A 24,287-nucleotide genomic window follows, 5' to 3' on the forward strand; every position below is an offset into this window, starting at 1 on the left:
CCAATATTTATGAGATTGCAGCCTACCGATTCTCTATATACCATCGACCTCAACAAATTACTGGGTCCTACTGAAATAAGACAGAAATCTTTCAAAATGATCATTCGGGGGTAAATGTATTAAGCTGAGAGTTTTCCGGCGGGTTTGAAAAATGGAGATGTTGCCTATAGCAACCAATCAGATTCTAGATATTATTTTGTAGAATGTACTAAATAAATGATAGGTAGAATCTGATTGGTTTTTCAAACCTGCCGAAAAACTCTCAACTTGATACATTTACCCCTAAGATGGAGAAAGTCATTGTCTCACTACCACTGGTAAAGTGAAACTTGTGGGTCCTCTATCTCCTAAACTGCCCTGGAACTTTCCCAGTACCTTATTTATCTAATTAGCAATGCAATTCCCTGTCCTATATATCTAATTAGTAGTCACTTCCACCATACTTAATACCTAGTACCCCTAAATCTCTCTTTCAAATCCAATATAGTATGCATACCACCATCTACAAATAATGCACATACAGACAAAGGAAGACTTTCCAGATACCAGACAGGTATCATAGTGGATAATGCAACAAGTGACATAGCGGGGATCATTTTTCCCTTATAGCAAACTCAAAAGAGCAAGGATATATTTCAGATATTGTTGTTTATTAATTAATGGGCTCTCCTGCTGCCAGTTTGCATGGTAAAGGATCTATTAGGTCTGTAGACCTGCAGCCCCATGGAGATCTCCTACTTACTTAATACACTATGTGATAACACACAATAGAGCTAGATGGCTATGGCCATAGGCAGCATTCATGAGAATTCCCACATACTTTGTTACAGTTCAAGGCCAAAGCTTTATGTTTATATCCATCTTCCCCAATAAGGTAAAAGCAACTTTTATACCCTATTAAGCTTTTTCCTCTTTATCTGCTAGGACAACAGTTACTTCTGCCACTCCTGTTAATAGTCTTTGCCAAACGGAAAACAGTGTATAATAATAATATGTAAATTAATAGAAAATGGTTAAATCCATTTCATCTCTATCTAGACTTGTTCTTTTTGATTATACAAAGAGATTGGTTATACAAGACAGGAACATATTCATTCCATTAGTACTATGGATCCTGACACATCAAGGAGTATACAGTATAATTATCCTACTATGATGGCTCTAAGGCATCCATAGATGTCATCTGTTAATTACAGACTTACTTAACAAAGTGACAAAAATTGTGCCACTAGGAGGAAAATTGCAGCTACAATGAATCACCACAGGAAGGCAGGAAAAAGCAGTTTAATAAATTCTGTATGAAATGTGCTTTAAAGACAGCTCACCTTATTTTGTTTGTGTGCTCCTTTCTCCTTCATGTGAGGACAGTCCTTTCCGGTAAGTATTGCTTTAATGTCTGCCACTGGCACTACATGCAGAAAAATGTGTTTACAAGTTGTCAAAACAGTACAAAAATATTTACAACAGGCCACTGGAGTAATTCAGAAACAGACTAAGACAATATTTGATTCATCCTTGTTCCCAGACAGCTTCCTCCTACATCACTTCTGTCTGTCTAACAGGTTGAGGGAGAAACCCGCCCAGGATGAGCAGGAGTCTGTCTCTGCAGGCGACATTTGGCATTTGCAGACAGCGTCACAGAGATATTTCATGCTCTCTCCTGGTCAGAGGCAACATTTATTCCTTTTGCTACCAAAGGGACTATGTAAAACGTCCTTTAGCTAAAATACGTCAGGTCCTCTTTAAGTTTATCAGGAGTTATAAATGGAACCAGGGTTGATTAAGTGTGCAACCAATTTCTTTTTTTCATTTTTTACTTCAGACCTTAAGAAAGTATTCCTGACAAGCATTGTTTAAAACAGGGGGAATAGATTACATAACTTGTAGTGTACCTTCAATATTGGCACTATGTACTTATTAAACATGAACATTGATTAAATGAATTCTTTTTCAGTTTAAGTGGCATTTTATAATTACTAACACAGCAAATCTTGATTACGGTAAAATGAGGGATTACTAAATCCTAATTTCACAAGGATAGTAAAAACCCATATCCCATTAACTGTTCTCAAATTTGTTATGATCTCTTAACCTCCCTACCAGTTTACTCCTGTCAGTTAAGCACAGCACGGATGCACCCAATGGTAGGGAAGAGAATGGGAGTATTGCCCAACAATGGCCACACAGGAAGTTGGGATTACGGTGTGTCAAAACAATTGCAATTTTCATGTTTTCATACTTTTTTTCCAATGTTGAAACAAATAGGATTGTGTGAATTCACAAACTAGTTGACTACATTACATTTAAATCAGCAACCACACACATTTATTTTCTTTAAATAGCAAGTGAAGTACTTTTTAAGCATGCATCATTTTTCTAAATTTTCGTCTTACAAATCATTATTTCCTGTAAAAGCTCTTTGGTTGGTAAACAGAACTGTCTGCCAGACAGTCAATAGAGGGGGAGGATGTCACGGTGCAGAGAGAGCTCAGATGGCATACTAAAGCCTCTCTGCTCACTCTATCCTATGCCATGTGACTGTAGCTGCCATGGTAGTTCAGAATCATAAAACATTAATAGCACCGTGAAGGAAAAAACATGGGAAAGTGGTATATACTAGCATTCTTCTTATAGCCTGCCACAGTGATTTATGATAAGAAAAAAAAAAAAAAATGCACCTTATATCTTCGTGGGATTGCTGCTTATACTCTAGGATGGAAATGTCACATTATCACAGCATCCTCTTTAATATGTAAGGAATTCAGGATGTAGGCAGTTGCTCAGCAAAAAAAACATGCTGGGAATAGCAGGGGTTATTGGTCAGGGCAGTACATTTCAGAATATAAGTATAACACAGAAAAAGGCGTTAACGGGATAGGTTAGGCACAGGAAGCAAAATTTGGGTTGCGATGTTGTTCAAACAAGTGGGGGCATCTACTGATCATGTGCAGCACTGACAGGCCCACGTCACCTCCAGGCCCCATTAGCAGCTTCACCCCATTTAGTTTCACCACTATACCCATCACCCCTCCTCCGACAAACCCTCCACTACATCAGTGTCCATGACACCATTCTCTTTCTGTATGTTGACAAAACTACCGTCTCCTCTGTTGCAAAAGTGCGCTGCCTGCGTCTCCTTCCCTCCTGACATTCTGTCCTTCTTCCAATCATACTGCTACCACCTTTGCAATATCTCCAAGATCAGACCCTTTCTCACTGTGGACGCAACAAAGGCGATCATCGACCCTCTTGTCATCACTTGTATGAACTATTATTGCAACCTCACCCTTTCTTGACTTCCTCTCACACACCTTTCCCTACTTCAATCCATCCTTAACACCTCTGATTATCTTATTTTCCACACTCTTGTTGCTCTGGGTCAGCTGTCCCATTCTGCCAGCTGTTACACTAGCTTCCTATCCCCTACAGAATTCAGTTCAAACTCCTTGACCTCACCTCTAAAGCCCTCATCATCATCACCATTTATTTATATAGCGCCACTGATTCCGCAGCGCTGTACAGAGAACTCACTCACATCAGTCCCTGCCCCATTGGGGCTTACAGTCTAAATTCCCTAACACACACACACATACACACACACAGACACAGAGAGAGACACACGCACACACAGACTAGGGTCAATTTGTTAGCTGCCAATTAACCTACCAGTATATTTTTGGAGTGTGGGAGGAAACCGGAGCACCCGGAGGAAAGCCAAGCAAACAGGGAGAGAACATACAAACTCGTCACAGATATGGCCATGGTTGGGAATTAAACTCATGACTCCAGTGCTGCAAGGCAGAAGTGCTAATCACTATGCCGTGCTGCCCCAGCCACTCCTCTTCACCCTACATCTCCAACATTATTTCTGTCCACACTCCATCCTCCCCTTTCTGTTCTGCCAATGACTGCTGCCTCACCTCCCCTCTGATTATCTCTTCTTACTCCCACCTCCAAGACTTCTTTCATGCTGCTCCCCTTCTCCGGAATTTATTGAAATATTTTACTGTATGCCTTTTGTACAGAGCGATGGTCCCTTACAATAAATAATAAAATCACTGTGATGTAGTCTGCAAAGGAAGATGCAGCAGCAGAAAAGTACCACAAACTGAAGGCAAACATTACATATAAATTCAATATTATTAAATTACAGCGCTGCCTTTTTTGTTGCATGGAAAGTGTTATATAACTATTGAATAAACTACATAACCAAGTGTGATGCCAAAATGTACTTAAATCTTTTTGTTCATTTAACTAATTACCAATAATACTCTTTCAAAACGCTATCGCTAATCCCCAAAGAACAATAAGACAGATTCCTATTGCCGTAAGGCATACCATTGTTTACTCTACATTCTTCCAATTTTTTATTTCAGGGATTTTAAGATCCAATCCACTATAGCTTCAATCAACGAAAACAAAAGGATTAATTTTAAATGCACAGGGATCTGTATTTATGTTTACAACAGATGCCAAATTCCTAGGCTTAAAATCTGTTAAAAATCTTTTATTTATATCCATATAAGCCTTGGCATGTTTTAACTGAACAAAGATTACAGGAATAATAAAAATAGATTAAACTGTACAGGGAGCCTTTTTAAATGTTATTGTAACTAAAATGCATAAAGATGGAAAGGACAGCTAAATAATCATTCTCTAGCTACATCAACATTTGTATGTTATCAGTATTTCTCCATATACCACAAAATGTTACCATTTATTCACAAAGCAAAATCAAGTAATTCAGTAAATCACGTTATTAATATTTTATCACTAAAAGTAGAGAACCATTTTTTTAAATTAGTAGTAGTTTTAGACTAGGTCAGAGATCAGCAACAGTAGGGTCTAGGGCCACATGCAGTCCTCCAAGACTTCAGCTGTGGCCCCCTACTCTTTCCTGGGTTATTGTCATCTTTATTTGCTATAGCTGGTAACACTTGTTTAAATTTCCTGCTGACGTGTTATTATGTTGTTACAGATATCTGCCTCCTTATTTGAGAAAATGGACTGTTTAAAAGTATTACTGAGATTTAAAGGAATGTGCAGGCGTTTGAAAGGTTAAAGGGCAGCCCATGCAGCCCCTGAAGTGTATTAGGTTGTGTATAATTAGTATCTAGATAATGTAACACTTTATAAATATACCTGGACATGTGGCCCTGAGACTGGTGTTTTGGGGATGAAGTAGGTGGGGGGACGGATTTAGGACTCTCTGCCAGCTCTAGTCATTCTTTTAATAAAAACGGGATTTATACTTACGATAAATCTTTTTCCCTGAGTCCATCTGGGGGACAATCCTTAACCATGGGGTTGAGTCGGGGGGAGGAGTCTGGCACCCAAAGAGTCAACTTTTTTCAGCTGACAGCATATCACCCCCGCCAATTCCCACATACCTCAGTTTGATTACAAAAGCCATTAGGAAGATAGGCCAATCAACCAAGACACACCACTCAACAGAGGGGGGAGTGGAGACAAAACAACGAAAAGACGGGGGGGGGGGATGGGAGTGTCCTCCAGATGGACTCAGAGAAAAAGATTTATCGTAAGTATAAATCCCGTTTTCTCTTTCATCCATCTGGGGGACACTCCTTAACCATGGGGACTTACAAAAGCAATCCCTCTGAAGGGTGGGACCGCTCTGATCTCCTTGCACGCAGAACACTACGGCCAAAGGAGGCGTCCCCAGACTCAAATATATTAAATTGGTAGAATTTCGTAAAGGTATGGACCGAGGACCAGGTGGCTGCTCTGCACAGCTGGTCCGCCGTGGCTCCATTACGAGCCGCCCAAGATGCCCCAACCGACTGGGTAGAATGGGCAACAATACGTTTCGGCACAGGGAGATTAATACTTTGAACATAAGCCTCCCTGATAGTCAGGGTAAGCCATCTGGCAATAGTTTGCTTAGATGCTGGCCATCCCCGTTTGGAAAAGTCAAACAACACAAATAGAGACTCTGTCTTACGTATCTTTGCAGATGTCTTAACATATATACGTAATGCCCTCACTACGTCCAAATATTTATTTGTCTTTGTTCTTCTGTTTGGTTCTTGTCCAGCAACCACCAGCTGAGGAAATACCTCCTCTACTGGTACCTCGAGCACGGGAATGCTCCTCTGGGATGGGACCCTGCCCAGGGTAAGTTCGCGAAAGATGTCACCATCTTTGCCAGCAGCTTCAAAGACCTGGCTACTGACAGCCTCTTGTCTGACAGGATCCTGCCTGTCCACTCCATCTAGGACCTCAACTTGTCCTGTGGAGACAACCTTCTGTTGCGTACCAAGTCCCTCACTAGTCTCAAGAAACTCATTCTTAGACAAGTGATTCTCTGTGACCCTTTCAGACTCTAGACGTTCGGTCATAGACTGAACAACTCGTCTAGCCTTAGCACCCTGAATGGGTGTGACTAAAACCTTTTCCCTTACTGGAAATTCTAAGCCTGTATAGCTTCGTCTGAACAAAGAAAATCGACAGCCCTGAGCTCTTTCTGATTTGACAGAAGCCAGCGAGGTAATTTTTTCCAAAACCTGAGGTGAGCTGGTCCCATGAATTCTATCACGATATTCTGGACCTACTCGTCTATCAAGGACCCTGTCTGCTGCCGGGCAAACCCAAGCAGCCATCCTCCCACCCCACCCCACCCTCTGGAACCAGAGGTGGGTGGTAGTCATGCCGCTGGTCTATACAGCAGCTTGGCGGAAGAAGCTCTCCGCGCCACAGGGGCAAAGGATGAGCTTCCCCTACGGGACTGTCTCCTGGATTCCACGGCCCCTGGATCGGTAGTCTGGCCTCTGCCAGACCCGCCCCCGTAAGGAGGCTGTCTGAAAGAACTAAACCTAGGCCTAGCCCTAGGTCTTGGAGTATTTACAGGCAAGGACGTCTTTTTGCCCCCTGAAGCCTGTAAAATCCAAGACCTGCTTCCCACTGTGAGAAGCGCTTCTTACCTCTCTGTCAGCGGGGCCGCCCCCCCCGACAGGCGCTTCTCCCACGAGTCAGCTTCGTTTGCACGGAGCCTCTCGCCACTGTCAAAAGAAAAAAACTGCCAAAGAAAAGGAAAAAACCTATAACCAGTGAACCCTGTTCACTGTCTCTCTTGGAGCTCTTCAGGTGCAACCTTCTTCCAAGGGCACCCAATTCAAACTGAGGTATGTGGGAATTGGCGGGGGTGATATGCTGTCAGCTGAAAAAAGTTAACTCTTTGGGTGCCAGACTCCTCCCCCCGACTCAACCCCATGGTTAAGTAGTGTCCCCCAGATGGATGAAAGAGAAATCGTGAATATCATCTAATTTTCAGACAATTTCTCTGAATCCACTATTTTAAATAGTACTTATTGATAATAACAATAACAATGTTTATTTTCTCCTTATTGCAAATACAGTGATACATAAAAATAGAATGACTACTCAAAGGGGGAATTCAATTCAGTGTGATGTGCCGTGTAGTGCATTCCATGGTGACCTATCATCACAAACTTTTCTTCATATCCCATAGAGATGCACAGGAAAATCTGCAATGTTCAGGCACCATAGTACCTGGAAATTCTATCACTGGGATATCCGGTGGCTCATCGCAGGGACCTGAACTCCCCCGCAAAAGATGGAGATGCAAGGTAGATGTGCAAGATTTACATTTTATTTTCACATGTACTACAATGTTTATAAGAAGATGAAATTCTTTGAAGTTTTCAACTCTGTGCTTTTAGTAAACTGGCTACTGATCAGTGAACTGTAGTACAACCCCCTGGCCAACCAAATATACAGTTCAGCTCTGAAAACCTGGGAATAAAGCATCATCCAGAAATAGGGATACACTACACCAATTCTACAGATGCAGCTCTTCAATATCATAAAAAAAAACTTCAATGTGTTACATGGATTTCACTGGAAAAGCAAATAATATATTTCTATCAAACTGAAAGCCTTGTGCACATCTATCCTATATTAAAGAATTTCACAGTATTGCCCAGAAAAAATAGGTCATGCCACCTTGCATCAACGTATTAATGTGGCTTTCCTCCATTTATTTATTTTTACATGCACCAGTGAGATTTCTCCAGAACAATTAAATAGAGGCATTGTTGTAGAAAATAGCATCAGCAAACCATTATGTTAGAATATATTATGGCCCCATTTACAATTACTGTATTTCTTTCCCTTCTTTTTCCAGCATGAAATTAATCAGCCAGGTTCTGTGACATTAACGTCTGCTCCGAGATCGGTTTGAGCATAACTACCGCTAGAGCCGACTGAAGTGTGTGGATTTATGCTGTCAGTTAGAAATCTTGGTTCATCCACATAAATAGGCACTGATGCGTTAAATTGAAAGTATTTATCGCATTAATACATGGATGAATGATTTACTGCTAAGCAAGTGTGTGACGACCAATTATCTGTACTACAGGTGCGTCATTAACTTCAGAAACACTTTACAATGCGTCTCTTACCACTCATAAGATGAATCACACCGCTATGTATATTTACAGGATACTAACAAAAGCATTACAAACAGGCTAAAGTGTATATGTATTCGTGTTCTAATATACTATATACAACATGAGGTGTGCTATTTCTTATAATACATGAGTTGTAGTGTAGCAGACTCTATAACTAAGCACTGAAATCATGACATGACAATCAATAAGTGCAGACATAATATGTTACAGTTATGTACAGGCTAATTCACCCCTACTAAGGATATTAAAAGTCACTGAGGTGAACCCTACCCATATAAATACTAGAGATGGGCAGGTCTGGTTCCCCGAGAATCGAACCCACCCGAACTTTGGGCATCCGAGTACTGAGCTGAGTAGGTCGGTACTCTCTCGCCCGCTCCGAATGCAAATCGAGGCCGAACGTCATCGTGACGTCGTCGGATCTCGGGGCTCGGTTCTCGCCATACTTCAAGATTATAAATACACGCCTCCACAGCAATCCATCGCCATTTGACAGAGGGAGAGAGCAGGGTGTAGTCACAGGCTGATTAGAGCAGGGACAGAGAATCCAATATTCTTATTCCAATTGTTGTAACAAAAATCGCTAGAGAAGAGAGGAGGATAGAGGTTTTTTTTCTTTTTAATATTTAGCACTCCCCAGTGCTTTTGGGGTGTCCCCCATAATTGTGCATAAATATTTCTGGCTGTCAAAATTACTATCTGTCAGCAGTATCTACCAAATAATTTTTAGCAATACAAGTGCTTTGGGCTCAGAATGGATTCAAAGCAGTCGACATGAGCAAAATGAGCAACCAGGTTCTGTCACCAGTCCTGATGGTAGTGTTCCCAGTACGTCATCTGGGAAAGGCGATGTCAAACTACACCGTCTTTTGAAATCATCCCAAAAAACACACACCAAAAAAAATTTTACGGTGTTGAAGCGAAAAAAAAGTCTAACTGAGGAAAACTTAAGTGCCGATAAAAAAAAAATTGCCAACATGACATTCTACACACTAAGTGGGAAAGAGAGAATGAGGCCTTCGCCTTTCTCTATTAGTGGCAGATCCAAAAATGTTACCGAGCCTACAACTGTTGCACAACTACTGTTACGCGTCAAAGCCGAGCTGCAAGATAACAGTAAGGCATTGGAGATAATGTTTGCTCTGAATCAGAAATGACATCAATCCCTGTGGAGAGTCCATCCAACAGTGGGATGTCTAATCGTGAGCATTCTGTTAGTGTACCCATAAAGAAAAGCCCTTTCAGCAGTTATGCTGATGTGTACCTGAACAGCCCGAGTGTAGCCGGTGATACACAAATTGAGGATGCCACTTTGGAAATAGAAGAGGATGAGGGGGAGATTTGTGGAGGTGACGAGGGCGCTAATGAGGATGTTGATGATTATGATGCAGACAGATACCAAATTGCCTTTCTCATTTTCTATTTATATTCTAGATTATATAACGGCTGAATAGTTTTCTATTTTACTCCTAGTGGAGAGGGGATCTGATGCAGACAGATACCAAACTGCCTTTGTCCATTTCTTTGTATATTCGAATTTCTAGTTCTATAGTCTATGCAGGCTGCTTTTTTTCCTATTTTACTACAAGTGGATGGTGGGGGGGGACTTCTGATGCAGACAGATACCAAATTGCCTTTGTCCATTACTTTGTATATTCGAATTTCTAGTTCTACAATCTATGCAGGCTGCTTTTTTTATATTCAACTACAAGTGGAGGGCGGGGGGTCATAGATAGCCATCAAACTACCGTGGTCCATTTAATTTTACTTTCTAGTTCCACAGTCTGTGCAGGCTGCTTTTTTTATATTCAACTACAAGTGGAGGGCGGGGGGGGGGGCATAGATAGCCACCAATCTACCGTGGTCCATTTAATTTTACTTTCTAGTTCCACAGTCTGTGCAGGCTGCTTTTTTTATATTCAACTACAAGTGGAGGGTGTAATATACACCCAAAGATGGCTACATTGCCAATAATCAAAGATGGAGGAGGCAGACAACCAGGGTTGACTGTATAATTTGCAGACAAGTGTTCGTATTAAGGACGGCCTACCAGGGATTAAACAGTTTTTTCATAATTTATTAGCTTTAGAATTACCTCACTTATCTAAGGAACTGGTGGAGCACTAAATTAGGTTATTTTAGACAAAAAAAATATTATTTTTTTCAAAAATATCAAAACAAAGCCAAACAAAACCAAAACACGAAGGTAATCCAGATCCAAAACCAAAACACGGGGGTCAGTGACCATCTCTAATAAATACACAAAGCTACAGTATGTGCTCTTTTACAGGTCACATAAACCCAAAATATTTTGTATTCATTTATTTTACAGTAGGGGATGCATTATGCCTTATAATACAAAAATAGAAGTTTTATGACCATGCAATTAAAACATTTTAGTATTTTAATTACCATTGTCTTAAATTATGTTTACTTAGTTTCTGTTTAATTATTCATATGGGGAAGGAGAGCGGTTAGCCGCTCACACAGTTGTGTGAGGTGATTCTATCTGTGACAGGATGCTGAATAAGGATTAGTCTAGGTGCAGGGTTGAAGCCGAGTGTATTTGGGAGCAATGCAATGTCTGACTGAAGTAAATTTGAAGGCAAAGGAAATTAAAAAAAGAAGCTTTGTATTGTTAAAAACAGTATATACAAACACAATGTATAGTGTTTTATTGTTGTCACTCTGGCATGGATGAGGAATGTCCTTACAAAGTGGTGAAATATATTATAATCTCTAATGAGTTATGATATCAGAGGTTGGCAGACAAGGATATCTTTACAGCTGTTTAAAAAAGTAATCACACCTCTCATGTATTCTAACAATATAACCAGCATAAATGACCACCATATTAGTAAGTAGTGATATCATCAGTTTACAGTCACCTTGTGATTATAGTGTTATGCGGTACAGAGACATTTTCTTTACAGCTTGTAAATAAGAAATAACCTCTTCTGTTGCATATAAGAAGGATGTTAGAATTAAATTAGTATTTTCACTTATGATAATAGTGAGCTCAGATAGCTCATTGGTAACATTTGCTAGCCTCTGAATATTCTCTATAGCTGGGGCTACATTGTCTTCTGTTTGATTGCCATACAAATTCTAATAGTATAATTGCCCACCTGTGCATTGCATTATATATATATATATATATATATATATATATATATATATATATATATATACACATACATACATACATACATACACATATATGTATACACATACATATATATGTATACACATACATATATTATACACACACATATATATATATATATATATATATATATACACACACACACACACACATATATATATATCATATGATATAGGGCCCACTTAAGAGTTGAGAATATGTCATAGCTGGGGTAGAGTTTATTGAAATTAATAGCATGGCTAGGAATTAATTATATATTCTATGTACATATATATATATATATATATATATATATATATATATATATATATAGCACATGCTTAACAATGTAGCATATTCGAATTGTTGTAGCCATAGATAATTCCCCTTATGCCTATACATTTATTTTCAGTCAGTTTGTACTTTTGCAATAAATTATAGAAACTTACATTTGTCTTGCAAATTATCATGTGGGACCTCTCCTTGAGTACTTTCCTCTCTGTCTCCATAGTGTAACACTTTATGATTGGGCGAGAGCCGACAATACCAAAACTTATCTGCAAAATAAATCAAAAAATAAAAATAGTAAATTGCAATACAGTTGCACTACAATTACAGTACAATAATGCAAAACTTTGACTTAAATGGACAATACGCAAATAAATATATTTAGAATGAGTACCTAAGGCTCCAAATAAAATTGTAAGTCATTTAAGACATGCAGAGTCTACTTCTTCAAGTTTCAGTATATACATTCAAGCAATGTGACATATGAATAGATAAGGACATAGGGCAAAGTAACTTTTATTAAGCCTAACAAACACTTTCAATTATACTATATGGCTTCTGGATATGTGTGGCCGTAGAGTTATAACTCTGCCAAGGCAGCCCACTCTGACACAGGGGCATCTTTGCAAGAGCTGAAAGTCAACTGGCTATGTATTATTTGGTTTAAATATTCGCTGGGATTTTTCCATTAAAAAGATGGGGCTAAATTCGAGAAAGTCAAACTGGTTTGACCATATTCACGTAGTTTCAATTATGTTCAAGCTTAAATTGATACAGTTGAACGGTTTTTAAAGAAAAACGATGAATCTTGACTGGTGAACTTCAGACACAGTAGTGTTCGCAGCTCAAATAATAAAATAATAAACGAAAGTATAAATTTTAACACAAGAGATTAAACTGTGAAAGACAAACTTTAAACAGCCAATGCGATCAGTGAACTCAAACTGTGAACGCAAGTTTCAAATTTTGAATTTCAAATTCATATAGAGGTGAACTGGTGATTGTACTGTGAACATGTTCCTGGCCTTCAAACTCTTTGGATAACTTTGAGCATCTCGATCGATAACTGGTATCGCAGCCAACAAATTCTCTCTCTCTATGGGGCACATTTATCAATATTCACATAAAGTGAAAAGTAGTTTTCAATCCTTATCGCAATGATAAGGATTGAACTACTTCTCACATTTATGTACAGCCCTGCACAGAAACAGCAGTTCCGAAAAACTGCTGTTTCAGTGATAAAAAAATCATACTTACCCCCCTCTTCGGAAGCGCTGTATTTGGGTCTTCTCTTCACTCTTCAATTGCGCATGTCCAGTTCCGAGATCCCCTCTCTGTTTCTGCAACGATAGTTGCAGAGAGAGAGCGCTGAGTGACAGGGAGGGATCATGTGATCCCTCCACACATGCGCTGTCCAGCTCTGCTCTTCGGAGCAGAGCTGACAGCATTAGATTTCTTCAATTAGGATGATGTACGCCAGCATTTAACAAGTTCCGAAATATATTTTTTCGGAACTTGTTAAATGCCGGCCCCGAACAGTCACCATACTGTTGTATGGTGACTGCTAGCAAAAACGAAGTGCAGAGAAAATTACTGGTTTTGGAGATTGAACAGTCCGATGGAGCTTTCATAAATATCAATTTGAGACTTCCATTACCTAATTACACGGTAAGTGCACGATAGTGCAATACCGTCAATTGTTAAATATGCCCCTATCAATGTTATGCTTTCAAGAACGATACTCTGTTATGGATACTTTGGGTCTTCTCTTTGTCATTAGGCAAAACACAGTCTGAAGTGGGATAAGCTCAGTGACAGCAAAAGCTCAGGAAACATTGGACAATGGATGGTCGTACAGTGCATATTGGAGCGCCACCTGTAAGTCCACTAATCCATGTGTAGGAGACATGCAGACTAAGTCGGACTTCATCCTTCAAGTGTGGTTGGTTTTGTCCCACGTACTTAAAGCATGCAACTAGGGTAATTTAATTTGCTGTGTGATCATTTATAACGGAGAGTTATGGGAGAGTGGACGTTGTAACACATGGGGGCATATTCAATCAACTTTTCCATCCGCGGCTGCGCGTGTAAACTGACAATACTGTACCGCAACATCGCAAATTTCGCTTCGCAACCCTATAGGGTGTATACGGAAATCCGTAATGTTGCAGTATCGAGACTCATGCACCCGCGAGTAACCACGGACAGAAAAGCTAATTGAATATGCCCCATGAACTTTATCTCTCTTCCTTACAATGGAATATGCTGGAGGTTTTTATGGCATAATCTCATTCTAAACTGCATTTAAACAGCTTGCATGTGACAAAAGCATGTTTGTTGTAGAATGCCTCTAAAACCCATCTACAATGACAGGCAAGGCGGCCAAATTCAGAGCTGTAAACCCGCTAATGGTGTCAGCTGAGATCTTGTCCTGATTGGAGATCAATCCATAACGTTGAATTTACTTAGTTCACTGATACAGCAATTAATAAAAGGACACAAGTTTAATTTAGGTGGACACGCCGGATGTGCAAAGTGAGGATCTTATATATGAAACACAATCTGAGCAATCTGTGGTAATAGACAGAGGACATTTCATGTAAGAAATCATCTTAACAAATCAAGGTAAAATAAAAAATACATCTCTGAATAGCATGTCTTTCTTAATAAAGCATTAATAAGATCACAGCTTAGGCGACTCTCGCTTTCCTCATTAAGCAATCGCACAATGAAAATTATGGATTCCTTACTACTATATAAAGATTGTACTTGTTTGATTCAAATCCTGTCTATTAATAATCATCAAAAGAACAGCGTCACAATTGCTCACACAAACAACCTTCTAGAGAAAGCTTTTCTAGAGCACAGTACAGAGCGCATTACATACGCACTCATATGTATTTGCCTTACTCCCTCTGTATGACTGGTCTAGTGACTATCTAGATTGCAACTGTCTGAGACAGGAGTGTCTAACCTGTTGTGTCACGAGTCTACACTTTCTGTATTTAATTTTAGTTAAAGGAAGCTATTCATTTTCCCTTGTTAATTTTAATTCAATAATTCATTTTTGATATATATATAATGCTTTCCATACAATTGTGAATTAATAGGAAATACACATGTTATAGGGTAGTGATGGGCAACCTTATACAATTCAGGGGCTGTTTGGTGCCCTCTAACCTTCAAAAGCCGGAAATCGCTCTTAATCTCTGTAATAAGTTAATACCATACAATTAATCAAAGACAGAGACACATATCTGTAATAACATATCAGCAGGTGTTTTAAACAAGTGTTTCAAGCTATAAACAAATCTGACAATAATAAAACAGGAAGGAGGTGGGGGTCCACAGGTGAAGGCTCGGAGAGCCGCATGAGGACCTAGGGCCGCCTGTTGCCCATCCCTATTATAGGCATAAACATTCTGAATAATTAAATTCTATCAAAGCATATATACTTTTAAATGACGACTGCAATATATATATATATATATATATATATATATATATATATATATATACACACACGTATACACATACATATATATACACCCTATATAATATTAATGTAGTTTTGTCAAGTGTCAAAACTCCTCTAAACATTATCTACCCTTGTGTATTATAAGATTATTATATGGCTTACTATAAATTATTACAAGAACAGGTATTAGAAGACACCCCAGATTCCATGACCTGTATAAAAGCACTTTGCCTACAACTCTATGTTTTTATGTTGTCACAGAACTGCTTGTTGGCTTTAACATCCATATCATTTAGAACAGGGGGTGCAGTGGCCTATTTACATTAATGTTACAAATTATATTAAGTTGTAAAATTATATAACTAAATGATATAAATTTCTGAGAGAATACATACCCAATAAAGAAGGAAATAAAAAAAAAAAAAAAGCGAAGAGTTATGTTACATTGAGAGTTAATACTGTTCACAGAGACACCAAGGTATAGGAAACATCTGATGCCAATCTCACCCATATTCCTGACATTTAAAGCAGAAAGTTAATTAGTACGTGATGTGGAATACATGATTAAATCTGGACAGGAACACACCCACGTCTGTACATTTGATTTATAGGAAGTGAATAGATGGACTCTGTCCAGGTAGTGAGTAAGCCTCTGCAGGGTGATATATGATCGAAGTACAGCTCTTATTGCATTACAATGTTGGCATTACATTAACGCTTCAAATTATGACTAAAAGTACTTTTAACTAATAACCCGTATGTTGGTGAGGTGACTTTGAGGGAAGTTATTATCTTGTTATCAACTATGTCAATTGAATGTGAATTATTTGCATATGAAACAGAAAAGACTATTTAGACAGATGGCTGTCTCCGGATTATGTAGAGTTATTTAATATTTATAGGATAGTTATGAGAGTTAAGAGAGACATACATCACATCTATAGATTTTAAATCCTCTCCAATAACTGGTTGATAAAATTCCTCACTCATGACACTAGCCATAAGTAAATGGGCACTTGAAGATATTTATTTAACCCGGTCATAGCTAACTGTATCACACTGCATTTTAACGTTTATGATCATCATGTTGGAGATGGGGTAATCATACTCTAGCATGACCCCTATCTCTGGACCTCAGCTGTCAATAGCTGCTCTCAGGTCCAGATCTAGTAACTTCAGAGACCTTAAAATACCTCTAACTAGGACAAGTGTGACTAAAGAGGCTCATTATACCTCATTCAGCTGTGAGAAGGACACTTGTGATCTATCGCCCCTTTATGCGTACTCAACTGTCCTTATCTAGCTGCTTTACAGTTTATTGTACTTTGTGTTCCTATGTGTTTGTTAACATACATTATTATATTCCATGCGTATTTATGCTACTTGTTATACGTTAGACACATTTTTTCTTAACTGTTGCCAGGTGGCCTAGTTAATCAGGGATAAAGCAGAACAAGATGTCTGGGCTAAACAATGAGAGTATACAAATACAATATCATCAGAATTGTCATCTGAAAGTCATTGCATAATAGAACATGGGCCAGACCCACAGGCACCTTCTCCACAGGGAACCAATGGTCCCTACCCGCCAAGTGGAGGACACGCCGGGGTTAGTACTATAGTCTCCCCAGCTATTATAACTGGCTACCAACCGAATCTGCCCCCCATTAGCTCCATCACTGTGGGAATAACAAAGGGTAGAAAACCTGGGCCTTTGGACTGTTTTAGGTGTGGATTAGTGACAAGGAACTGCGCTTTCGTCACATGAGCACATTGTGCTTGTATGGAATGCATCAGTGACTGTATATCTACCCACCTGCACGATCATCTTTTGAATAAACTGCGTTTTGGTTGCAACAATCTTCCTAGGTGATTTTCGAAGAACCCACCAGGGCGTACGGGTCTCACAACTACTTTAACAAGTTTTTAGAACAATGCAGAGCTACTGCTATAGGACTCCAAAAACACACTGGTTTAAGCAGGTAAACACCTATGCTGCAATATCTGCAGACAATTGGCATGTCACCACCGTTTCTTACAATACTCCAGTGATGGCGGAAGTGATCCATCTGCTCAGCCCAAGTTGAGAACAGTTACATCTTATCCAATTTGGCCACCTAGATTATTGACCACAGTTGACAGTCACTCAAGCCATGTTGCAGGATTGCAATGTGTGCAGCCGCACAGGCGAAAAGGATTAATGCTTATATAAATCCCCTTTAAAGTAAAGACCATGCTACATAAAATAGTGGAGAAGAACACAGCATTACTAAGGCACAGGCAGTCTAAAAAAAAAATAGAACACCTATACCTACTAGAACAAAGCCAAATATCCTATACTTGTCATAATCTAACGGGATAAAACTCAAACTACTAAATGGGATTAAGGTGGCCACTAGTGGAACTCTAAGGAAAGGATGCATGCAGTTTGTAAGCACATACACTGTACATGATGGAATTTTGAGGGTTGCTGATGCAGTAGATATGTGTAGATACACAGTGCACATGTTGTCTTGTAGATAACAGACACAAACAGATGATGGGAGATAAAGACCAATTTGTGTATGCAATATGCAAAATTGGTACTGCTTAATTACAAATTGTTCACAATATGACAACCCCATACCCACAATATAATGTGTCATAGATCCATGCCCACCAACATAGCTCTGTCATCACCATATACAGCATGTAACAGACTAAAACTTGTTATGCCAATGACTAATAGAACCGCAAAGGTTGTTCCTAATAATTTAGTTTAGATAATGAGATAAAATTCATCAACAGACTAAGTGCTAAAGGTTACTTCCTTTCTCAAACGTCCAACTTCCAGACATACCTAATTGACGGGCAGGTGCAACAATTCATGCCACATTACCTTTAGAAGGATGTACATTTAACACATGAAATAATCAGTTGTCATAGCTGTATTTGTCCTTCAATACATCTTAATCTATAAAGATAGTAACATTCAGTATACATAATATGAGAAGTGGTTCTCCGTTGTTTGGCAGTATAAAAATGAAACAGGAAAACGGTCAGTATCAAGAATGTCAAATTCCACTCTCACGGCATATCAGGGACACTTGGCTACTACGATGCCTGATGAAAAATAGTCAAGCATTTCAGAGTGAGAACAGAAAAAATATGTATCTTGCCTTCCATAGTACTAACAGCGTAATCACCCTGGGATACATTTCATGCTCTAGATGGCACTGAACATGTATATTTCCAGCTGGGCTGAACTAGCGCTCTCATGTTTTTATGTTTTGTGACTTTAATCTAAGGAACATGTTTAAAGGGAAAACGCAAAGACAAATATAACATGACTTTTGCAATTTGCAGCATTAAAAAAAACATATTGCACAGATTTGATTCAATAAAATTTGGGATTCAGGTTTTTTTTTCCTGGTTCAGCTCTCTGGTTTCAACTAAAAAAAAAAACTATCTAAGGGTTATCTGGATTTTTCAGTTAAAACTTTAAAAGCCTGGAAACTGATATCTTAGTGATTTAGTGAAGATGCCAGCAGGGCAGGGCAGGCAAATTTTAGCCCAGGGAAAAAGGAACAAAATGCAGTTGGCCCAATGGCTCAGCCCAAAGTAGCTCACTATGGCACCAGCTCTTGGGCATATGCCCCCTTGCCCTTCCGGCACCTGGGTGCCAGTGTTAGTGAGATTAGCACAGTAACTTCAGCACTGCACTTCCCACACTAGCCCAGATGTGGGGGAAGCATTGGTGTGAAGTGCCTCTTGCACAGGTTCTTCCAGGCTTCAGTGAACAAAGTCATACATCTCCTGAAGTGGATCTGCACGTTTTTAGCATCTCTTAAGTGGTCCATAGGTCTTCTTCCCTCTCCTCATCACCCATATTATCCTTCCCTCGCCTCCTCACCACTACACCAGTATACTTTCTGCTATCCAGCCTATCCTTCTTGAGAACAATTCAAAGGGCAACCATCTTAGACCTCACTCCCTTTACTAGCAGAAGATTACCTCTCCCTACATCTGTCAGTGTTGACATCCTGCCTCGGCTACAAGTAACGTTAATGCCGTGTTTGAGTTCCTGTAACAGTTTCTTCTCCTCCCCTTAGGCCTGTATCAGAGCTGGATTAAGACCTCATAGGGCCCTAGGCAAGATACTGGTTTTCCACCCCCACCCCCCCCCCCCCGCTCTCATGCCCCTCTGTGCCCTCCATAAATGTTTACCTTTCTCTCATGCCCCTCTGTGCCCTCCATAAATGTTCCACTTTGCTCTCATGCCCCACTGTGCCCTCCATAAATGTTCACCTTTCTCTCATGCCCCTCTGTGCCCTCCATAAATGTTCCACTTTGCCCTCATGCCCCACTGTGCCCTCCATAAATGTTCACCTTTCTCTCATGCCCCTCTGTGCCCTTATTGCACCTTTCTCTTGCCTCTCACCCTATGTGCCACTGCCTACGTTAGCTTACCTGTCAATTGCCTTTTTCTCTTTTCCGTTCTTCTTGTCTTATTTTCTTTCTTGTATGTCGCGCTGTCGCAGCTCCTCCTCTCTTCTCCGGCAGTGCTCCTTGCAGAATTCTCCCTGACACGGACGTTGGGCATGATGATGTCACGCCCGACATTCAGTGGGAGAGAGGAGACTGCCGGGAGCCGACACGCGGTCAGGTGACTATGATTTTTTTTATTTTTTTTTTATTCTTAATTTTCGGCCGCGGTTCTTCTTATTATGCCTGCGGACAGAGGGGGATGGCGGGCGGAGTGGAGCACCCCTCTAACTTGCCTTCCCCGCTCACCGTCGGCTCTGGCAGGGCCCTCTGGGACCGCTAGGCCCTAGGCAGTTGCCTAGGGGTAAATCCGGCCCTGCCTGGTATTTGTAGTTCTAGGGTGAGGAGAAATTATGCGAGTTTCTTATTTTATTGTAACAAGACTTTACAAAAAAAAACAATATTGTCATCAAACTGAATTTAAAACTATTTTATGCATTCGGAAATAAAACCCAAAAAGTTCATAGTAAAAATAAACACCAAATTCCCCAAAACATAAGCACTGAAAACCCTATATATAATTTACTATGTATGTAATCCTGTATAGTAACCCTCTCTTTCTTCTTACATTACAGGTTGACCATAGTAGATAGCAATTGAAAAACTGCTAAAGACTGGCATTTGCAAGGCAAGTATACTGTATATATTTTGTTTATCAAGTCATCTGTCACACAATTATTTGTGGGTTAATAAGTCATGTACTTCTTGCAGATCATGTCAATCTTCTGAAACATCCGAACACTTTTTGAAAACATACGCAGTTTAAATTGAGTCCGATTTAGAGAAACTGTATAATTAACTAGTACTAGGACTGGAAGTACATACAGGTAAAATTAAAAGCTGATACAGACTCACGATACAGATTTCCCTATTGCATATCAAGCTATTATTATGCATAATACATTTTCATGCATTGTTTAACTTTACTATGGATTTGGTAGCATATGGTCTTTTTGTGGCTGCAATGTACAGAACATATAGCATGCTGCTTTTCAACATACACAAATAATATATATAAGGATATACAACAGCAGTTACTACAGTGCTGTCCCTGAGCTTTCTTGCAGTACAAGAGAGCTAAGGGACTTTTATGTTTTTGTAAATTTAAAATTACATTTTGTAATTTTATTATCATCAACTTAAAAAAATTCTTTAGAATCCAATATAATATAATAATTACCATGGGATACAGCAAAATAAAATAAAATAGAAATAAACAGATGTAAACACCTCTTATATTACAACAGATTGCTTGTTTGGCAGGTACATATGAAGAATAGATCACACTGAAAACCTACAGTAACAGAGCTCAAGAACAGATTGGCTTTTTATAGCATATGTTCTTTCATTACTATGTTATGCTTGAATATGTTTTATACATATTAGATTTGCTTCTCATCTTTTCATTTGGAAGCTTTGGGACCCCTTCTACCACCCATCTCACAAGCTCCCCTGCCACTTCTCATTGGAGAAAATTTGCACATTACATCTACAGCTTTTGGCACTCTGATTTATAAATGATGTTTTACATTTTATTATTATTATTAATCATCTTTATTTATAGGGCGCCACAAAATTTCTACAGCGACGTACAGAAAACAGGCAGTGGACCATACAGGGTAAAACAGTACAGAACAATGAACAAAATTATCAGTACTTCAATAGCTCCAAACATAGCTAGCATAGTGGAATTGAAGGAGAAGAAAATGTAGGGAGACAGGAGGGAAGAGGGCCCTGCTCGTAAGAGATTACATCCTAAGAGGAGGGTAAACAGGCACAATGGGGAGTCAGAGGAAAGAGGAGCGAGTAGCGGGACAGGGAATGAGAGGGGAGGAGATCAAGAGTAAGGGTGGTAGGCTTTGAGGAACAGATGAGTTTTAAGTGCTTGTTTGAAGGCGCGAAAATTAGGGGACAGTCAGACAGGAGTGTGGGAGGTCGTTCTAGTGGAGGGGGGCAGCCCGGAAGAAATCTTGAATTCTGGAGTGGGATGAAGTGATCAGAGTGGATGAGAGGCGTTGGTCATTGGCCGAACGCAGGGAATGAGATGGAGTGTGAATGGAGAGAAGGTTGGTGATGTATGGGGCAGTGGAGTGGGAGAGGGCCTTGAAGGTCAGGGTAAGCAGTTTGAAAAGGATTCTGTAGGGGAAGGGGAGCCAGTGTAGGGCAAGGCAGAGAGGGGAGGTAGAAGAGGAGCGGCGGGAAAGGAAGAGGAGTCTTGCAGCCGCATTGAGTATAGACCTGAGTGGGACGAGGTGGGAGAGGGGGAGGTCGGTGAGGAGGAGGCTGAAGTAAACAAGACGTGAAAAATGAGAGCATGGATGATAGTTTTTGTGGTAGCCTGAGAAAGGAAGGGCTGGATGCGGGCGATGTTGCAGAGGTGGAAGCAACAGGATTGGTCTAGAGATTTAATGTGGGGGGGCAAAGGAGAAAGAAGAGTCAAGTGTAACACCCAGGCAGCGGAGTTGATAAACGTAAGAGATGGGAGTGTTGTTAACAGAGATAGAGAGATCAAGATGGGATGAGGATGTGGAAGGAGGAAAGACAATGAGCTCGGTTTTAGCAATGTTAATTTTGAGAAAGCGTGAAGACATCCAAGAGGAGATGACAGAAAGGCAGTCAGATACACGAGAGAGGAGGGGAGGGGTCAGGAGGAGAGATGTATAGTTGAATATCATCGGCGTAGCGATGATATTGGAGACTGAAAAAGGTGATGAGATCACCCAGGGAGGTAGTGTACAGTAAGAGGAGTAAAGGTCCAAGAACCAATCCCTGAGAAACTCCTACAGGGAGGGCGGAAAGGAGGGGAGGCAGAAATGGATACAGAGAAGGAGCAGTTGGCGAGGTAGGAGGAGAACAAAGCAAGGACAGAGCCAGAGAGGCAGAGAGAAGAAAGGGTGTGCAACAGCAGGGGGTGATCAACAGTGTCGAAGGCTGCGGAGAGGACGAGCAGGAAGAAGTGACCCTTAGATTACAGAAGGTCGTTAGTAACTTTGGCCAGGGCGGTTTCAATAGAGTGGAGGGGGCGGAAGCTGGATTGGAGAGGGGGTCCAGGAGGGAGTTGTCAGAGAGGTGCCCAGTGAAGCAGATACAGACTACCCTCTCAAGTAACTTAGAGGCAAAAAGGAGAAGTGAGATGGAGCGATAGTTAGTGAGAGAGGAGGGGTTAAGATTGGGTTTTTTTGAGAATGGGAGAGATAAGGGCATGTTTAAAGAAGAGGGGAAGATGCCAGTGGAGAGTGACAGATTGAAGAGGTGAGCAAAAAAGGAGCAAGCAGTGGGGGAGAGGGAGCGAAGGAGGTGAGAGGGGATAGGATCCAAGTGGCAGGTAGAAGGGGGAGAGCAAAGAATGAGGGAGTGGATTTCTTCACCCGAGGAAGGGCGGAAGTAGGACCAGAGTTGGGTGTTAGAGGAAGGCAGAGCAATGAGGGACGCAGGAGAATGATCCAAGGAGGAGATGTCAAATCGGATAGCCTCAATTTTGGTGGAGAAAAAGGCAAAGTCAGTGACAGAGAGGGAGAGTGGGATAGGAGGGGGGAAGGGGAGAGGAGAGCATTGACTGTGGCAAAGAAGCGGTGGGAATTGTAGGACTGAGAAAAAATGAGGGACTTAAATAAAGATTGTTTGGCGAGGGAGGAGCTGTAGGAGGATACATTTGAAATGGAGGGAGTCAGCCAGGGAGCGAGATTTCCTACAGAGGCGTTCAGCAGCACAAATGCAATTGTGAAGAAAGCGGGGGAATTTGGAGTGTGAGTGTTGGGGTATCAGGTGGCGGCGACGAACAGAAGAGGCAGGGGCAACAGCATCCAGGCTGGTGATGAGGGAGTGGTTATAGAGGGAGTTTGCTTGGTCAAGGAATGCCAGGGTGGGAAGAGTGGAGAGGAGAGTTTTGAGAGAGGAGAAAAATGAAGTAGGGTCTAGAGCGTCAAAATTGCGCCTAGCGAGGCTAGTTGTAGGCAGGGGTGGAGCAGGGGAGGAGGACAGAGTGAAGAAGAGAAGATGGTGGTCAGAGAGTGGGCAGGGAGAGTTATAGAAGTCATAAAGGTCACAATAATGAGAGACAACAAGGTCAAGGAAGTGACCAAGACAGTGGGTGGGGGAAGAGGTCCACTGAGTGAGACCAAAAGAGGAAGAAAGGGTGAGAAGTTTAGTAGAGGCAGGATCAGTGGGGTTATCAATAGGGATGTTGAAATCACCTAGTATGATGGAGGGGAGAACAGAGGAAAGGTAGTGGTGAAGCCAGGTTGCAAAATTGTCAAGAAAAAGGGAAGTGGGGCCGTGGGGGGGAAGGCGGTAGATAACAGATACGGAGGTAGATGGGGACAAAGAGATGGACAGAGTGGATTTCAAAGGAGGAGAAAAGAGGTGAGGTACAGAGGGAATAACCTAAAATGTACAGTTAGCG

The 24,287-nt window shown here is 40.6% G+C and overlaps 1 protein-coding gene across 3 annotated transcripts in view; it reads right to left on the bottom strand.

Moving 5' to 3' along the window:
- ELMO1 (engulfment and cell motility 1) overlaps nucleotides 1-24,287 on the bottom strand; it is a 292,489-nt gene that overhangs the window by 11,938 nt on the left and 256,264 nt on the right. For all 3 annotated transcript variants that reach the window (XM_075212563.1, XM_075212564.1, XM_075212565.1), the window contains 2 exons: nucleotides 12,045-12,152; nucleotides 1,326-1,408 (listed from right to left, as the gene is read on the bottom strand). In XM_075212563.1, coding sequence (XP_075068664.1) covers nucleotides 1,326-1,408; nucleotides 12,045-12,152 — 191 coding nt within the window. The remainder of the gene's footprint in view (nucleotides 1-1,325; nucleotides 1,409-12,044; nucleotides 12,153-24,287) is intronic.

This window comes from Mixophyes fleayi, chromosome 5, assembly GCF_038048845.1.
Source record: "Mixophyes fleayi isolate aMixFle1 chromosome 5, aMixFle1.hap1, whole genome shotgun sequence".
In the NCBI taxonomy this organism is placed as follows: Eukaryota; Metazoa; Chordata; class Amphibia; order Anura; family Limnodynastidae; genus Mixophyes; species Mixophyes fleayi.